The sequence below is a fragment of the Salmo salar genome, chromosome 05 (genome assembly GCF_965601325.2).
Source record: "Salmo salar chromosome 05, fSalSal1, whole genome shotgun sequence".
NCBI lineage: Eukaryota > Metazoa > Chordata > Actinopteri > Salmoniformes > Salmonidae > Salmo > Salmo salar.
Window position 1 is genome coordinate 61,020,489 of NC_138295.1, and position 6,000 is coordinate 61,026,488.

The following is a 6,000-nucleotide window of genomic DNA, read 5'->3' on the forward strand; positions in this document are numbered from 1 at the left end:
GGGAGCCACAGGGAGCCTGGGGGAAGCCACACAGAGACATGGGCATCCTGACCTGTATTATTCAAAAAAAAACATACTGCCTCGGCTCACTCTGACACACTGGCCTAGGACAGATAGGATAAACGAAGCATCGCCATGCCAAATTGGATGCAGTCTATCACAGTGCCATCCGTTTTATCACCAAAGCCCCATATACTACCCACCATTGCGACCTGTACGCTCTCGTTGGCTAGCCCCCGCTTCATACTTGTCGCCAAACCCACTGGCTCCAGGTCATCTACAAGTCTCTGCTAGGTACAGCCCCGACTTATCTCAGCTCACTGGTCACCATAGCAGCACCCACCCGTAGCACGCGCTACAGCAGGTATATCTCACTAGTCACCCCCAAAGCCAATTCCTCCTTTGGCCGCCTTTCCTTCCAGTTCTCTGCTGCCAATGACTGGAACGAATTGCAAAAATCACTGAAGCTGGAGACTCATCTCCCTCACTAGCTTTAAGCACCAGCTGTCAGAGCAGCTCACAGATCACTGCACCTGTACATAGCCCATCTGTAAATAGCCCGTCCAACTACCTCATCCCCATACTGTATTTATTTATTTATTTATCCTGCTCCTTTGCACCCCAGTGTCTCTACTTGCACATTCATCTTTTGCACATCAATTACTCCAGTGTTTAATTGGCATATTGTAATTACTTCGCCACCATGGCCTATTTATTGCCTTACCTCCCTTATCTTACCTCATTTGCACACACTGTATATAGACTTCTACTGTATTATTGACTGTATGTTTGTTTATTCCATGTGTAACTCTGTGTTGTTGTATGTGTCGAACTGCTTTGCTTTATCTTGGCCAGGTCACATTTGTAAATGAGAACTTGTTCTAAACTAGCCTACCTGGTTAAACAAAGATGATTTTTACAATTTTTTAATCATCATAGAAATACAATGGATATAGCACTTGAATGGATAGAACTTGCGATTTCAAAGCAGCATGTCAAACTTATTCTGTGATTTTAACATTATCGCCAGGAGAATGTGATAGTACAGTATATTGCATCTCTCTATAGGGGAATGACACCCAGTATTCTATTTACTGATGTAGAGCAAATGGCCCAATTGATAGTGATAGAGAGCTTTGCAGTGCTCTAAAAGCTTTTACTTCCTGATAGCGCTGGGAGAGCGACAGGGAGTAGACACTTTTCCTCTAACTTTGTGACCTACATATAACTTTCCATCAACGCCAGGCAAAGAGACACTCGTGTCGGCAGCTACTTCAAGACCAAAGAACGAAGCCTTGTTTGATGCTAATTCTGCCACATCTTCTCTCTGTTTGTATTAAGAGGCTGTCGAAGAAAAACGGTAACGGTGACAAGTACCCTTTAGAGTTACTAGCAAAGTGCCAGGAGCTTCAAGGCTGATGCCTGTGCTCCTCTATTAACACATCGAGATTTTCCCTGTTGTGCTTTTGTTACTTGTATAGATTCATGATGAGTTTGTGCTTGAAGCTGCAGTGGAGCTTTGTTACTCATTTATTCAGCCTACAATGTGTGCACTGCATACCTGTTCTCCACATACAGTATATACCTAAAGACATACTGTGTGTGCACTGCATACCTGTTCTCCACATAAATACCTAAAGACAAACACACACACTTGACCTAAGAGCATTCTTTTTTAAATGTATCCAAGGACATTCTGTTCTGTGTTCTGCGTGTACTGTAGATTCATGCGAATTATTATTCACATCTCCCTTTCCCTTTTTAAATTAATGAATATCTTTCTTTCAAATGGTATTGGTATGCTGCCTGCATTTACCCTCACAGACTCCAGTTTTCATCCCAGCAATGTTTTCCTTATTCAGACAGAATAATGTATTGGCAACCTATTTGAACAAAACCCATTTAAAGAAATTATGAAGTGTAAGACACTGCTGTCATTGAAATTGTTGTACGAGATGTCTGATTCCACTAAACGCCTAGTTGTAAATTCCCTCAGTGAAATTCCCTTCTAATCAAGTGCCCTCACTCTGTTAAAGCTGAAGCATGTGGCAGCTCTTTGTAATTTCATCGAAAGAGAAAAACCCTCGACAAGTCTCTCTTAGGCCCAATCACCTAAATCCTCCTCCTCATCATCATCTTCAACATCCCATCACCACCATTACGTCTAAAGCTGGCACTATCATTGCCTATTACTGCCTAACCTGAGCTCTCATTACGGGATGAAATTAGCCTATTTGGAACACCTGCATTTCTGCTCCTGGGTGGCCCAAATCCCCTCCCCAGATGTATCAATTTCACAGAGACTATCATTAAGGTTGGAGAAGGGCCTGACACCATAGATGGCAGCAGCCTTTGTAAATAAGCTCTGATTGTGAGAAAGGTGGCTAGTATCACTCCTCCTGTTGAATCTCAGATAACATTAGGCAAATATAGTAGCAGGGTCACACCATCCAAGGGCGTTTTCATAGTGTTGAGATAACCTTGAGATTTTGAGGCGCTTAGTTGCGGCAGTTCAGATGTTTTCCCAGACAACCATTTGAATCAGTCAGACTCTCGTTCAATTAAAGAGTGACACATTCTATGAGCTGGTTGTTCGAGTTGGTTATTTTTGGCAAGTTCATCGCAGGGGCACTCACCCTGATCCATGCATTTGAAAGCACAGCCAGTGTGAATGACATCAGACTCCTGCCAGTGCACCCATCAATATTTAAAACCCAAACTCATTTTGGAGTTGATTTCTCGCTGACTGGGGAGCTCTTGCCCTCTGCCACTCTTTGCAGTTGGCGACGAAAGCTGAGGTCTTGGCAAGAAATACTTTATTGATTCATTAACAGAGAGGGAGGCAAGCCAAGAGGCTAGTTCCAACACCTCTGCAACGCTGCTTCCCACATACTAGAGCTTCTGTAAACACAACCAGTCTTTTCCAGCTGCTGCCTGCTTGACCTTATAGAAATGATAGTCTCTTCTAGGTCTCTGGTTTCATTACACTAAAGACCATTTTGTTCTCGCTCTCTTTTTCTGTGAAGGTGTCCGACGGCCTCCCGAGATGGAGAAGACCAACCACAGTGTCCACTACACCCTGCTGATTGCCTGTGTGCTGGTGGCCTTTGTCCTTGGAGCCTTCCTCTCAGGCTTTCTGGTCTCCTGCTACTGCAACCACACCGGCCACAAGACCAAGAGGCTGGCCAAGGACCCGGAGGCCCCCATTCCTCATGCACTGTCCCTACGCAGCCTGGCCAAGCTCAATGGCCTGCTGGAATGCCAGAACAAGGAGGATAAGATGGAGGTGTCCTCGCCCAAGCTCTACAACTCCTTCTTCCAGAACGGGAAGGAGCATCATCAAGGAGCACCCAGACGGAACGGTGGTCACCACCCAGGGATGTCCATGGGAGACCAGGTCCACCCCCATCACCTACACCACTCTTCGGAGCTCTCGGGTCTGCCCACCCCAGACTCCACCCCTGAACTGCCCATCAAGAACATGAAGGCTTTCAAGAACCAGTGGGAGAAGAACCAGAACTGCAACAATGCCAAGGAGCCCAAGTCCCACAACATGGGACAAGGCTCCAGGCCCAGCTCAGGCCAGCTCCACCAGCAGATCTACCCCTACTCTCACAGTTTCTCCAATGGGCAAACTCTGGCCAATGGGCATGCCTTGGTCGGTGGACCTCAGCACCTGGAGGAACGCAAGATCCACAATACTGAGCGCATGTTGGTCCAGCAGCCTTACCCCTGCTACCCGCAGAAGGTGATGGAGGTCACGTCACTGGACGAACTGCTCAAACACATCCACGAGGCCAACGCCAGCAAGAACGCCCAGGTCATGACCTCATCCGGCCTGTCAGCCAGCGGCGGGTGCCATGGGGGTCAACTAGCCTTTGCCAACCGTGTCCAGCCGCACATCCCCGAGACGGAGTCTGCGCCTTACTACAGCTCTTCCACCCTGCCCCGAGACAGCCTGACCCGCCGCATGGACGTACCTCCGGACATGCCCCCTCACCACCAGTCCACCCTGGAGCGGAGGCACTCTTCCCAGAGACACTCACTGATTACCGCTGCCACTAAGATTGCCAACGGAGGGGGTGGTGGAGGGATGGTCCACCGACAGCAAAGCTTCAGCCAGCGTAACGGCCACCAGCACCAACCGCCCCCTATGCTGGCTCGAATGAACTCCACCGGCAGCGCCTGCGAGATCCACTACCCGCTCATCCCCAACGGGTACCTGACACGCCAGCAGAGCTACAACGGAGAGAAACAGGAGGATACCGGAGGATACCTCCACCGGGGGGCCATAGTCCGCCGGACCACCTCCCTCAAACCCGACGTCCCTCCCAAACCCCTCTTCATCCCTGCCTCCTCTCCCGTCAACCAACAGGGAAACTTCAACTACTGAGGAGAAAGAGGAGAGGAGAACAGGGCAAGAGTGACTGTGCCTCGTCCTCTCCTCTCAATGGGTGAAAAGTGAAAGACCTTTATGAGAAGACGTGCCCTGGATTATGTGGCAGCCATTCTTGCTGTCGACAAACCTCAAACAAACTTGTTATTTCCCCTTTATGTCCAATGCATATCTTTGTACCATATTGGTATTGCTCAGCTACTTGCTTATAGAAGGTGAGGGACTGGGGTTGGTGAAACGCGACCCCCTTAAATTATGCTGCCAATGTCCTCAGTGTGGATTTACCATGCAACTTAGTTGTGGAAGGGTTTGCCATCAAACATCGGACAGCTTAAGATTGAATCTAGAGCTTCTTGTGATGCCTATGAAACTTGCTTTTGCTTACCTTTTTCTTATGTAGTGTTGACAAAAAGTCCTGATCCCCCTAACGTGTTTCTATATATGCATGTGTGTGTATATATATGTGTGTTTTTATATCTACACCGTATATGTATACATATACATATGCAGTATATGTATCCTGTGGAGCGACATCAACAAAACTCCTTTAAAGGTAGCTCTGTCTTTTTGCCTTACTTTGAAACTGAACCCATTATGTTGAAATACATTACTGGTTGGTGTTTGGCATCTCAAATATAAGTTCTGAGGCAAGGCCTCGCCTGCCCCGGTTTCAGCATGGTTAGTATGTGGACTAGGGGAATAAGTAATCATTTACCATATTAACACGTTCATGGTGAATGTACTACTCACATTCAAAAAGAGAGCCAAGATGGTGGATACTGACAAGCAAAGGAAACTACTCAAAGCAACTATGCTAGGCGTTTCTCTTTTTTGGAAAATGGAGACCCTACTATCCTGCCAAGGCCTGAGAAACAGATGAAAGGCATTAATACAGCGGGTCTATGAAGTAGGGTCTACTACAATTCCTAAAGAATGTTTTTATCACATTGGTGCTTAGTTGATCCTCATGAATTCTAATATAATTATCATGTATCACAGAGGACCAGACACTCAACCCCCAAAGAATCAGGATCAAGATCAGATCATCCGCCCCCAAAAGACACTCAACATGGTACATGGTACTCTTAACATGGTACAGACTGCAGTTATTCTAATTATTAACTTTGTGGCTATTGGTTGTAAATAAAGGAATGATACTAGCCAAATGTTAATTGTATGTGTAAATGTGTGCCTTATTTAATATAGTATGTGGTATGGGGTAGGGGTAAATGCAAGGCGCCAAGATGCTATATAATAGGTGTTCGATGATTTTTTTTTTTTTATGGTTGTCGGAATGTGTCATATCTATTGTAGATTTGTATTTCTAACTAGGGTTTTTGATATCCCTGAACTGTGAGCCTGCCAGCACTGGCATAGTGACTACCACAGCTTGAGGCTGCATCTTTTTTGTTTGCCTCCTTTTCATGTGTTTTCACTGGGTTAGCTGTTTCTCTGATTGCTAACTTTACCTTTTGATTGTTTGTAGCATAGCAGGCTACTCAATAGATTAAAATGGGGGACATCAGTCCCTCAGATGTTAAGATTTTTCGGGCTCTCTGATACTCCCTACATGTCACTTGGTCTCAACACCACAGGTACACCAC

The 6,000-nt window shown here is 46.2% G+C and overlaps 1 protein-coding gene across 2 annotated transcripts in view; it reads left to right on the plus strand.

Annotated features, from left to right (window-relative positions):
• Positions 1 to 5,568, plus strand: part of sema6cb (semaphorin 6Cb) — a 122,672-nt gene extending 117,104 nt beyond the window's left edge. For both annotated transcript variants that reach the window (XM_014200836.3, XM_014200832.3), the window contains one exon: positions 3,027 to 5,568. In XM_014200836.3, coding sequence (XP_014056311.1) covers positions 3,027 to 4,393 — 1,367 coding nt within the window. In that variant the 3' untranslated portion in view covers positions 4,394 to 5,568. The remainder of the gene's footprint in view (positions 1 to 3,026) is intronic.
• Positions 5,569 to 6,000: the final 432 nt, after the last annotated feature.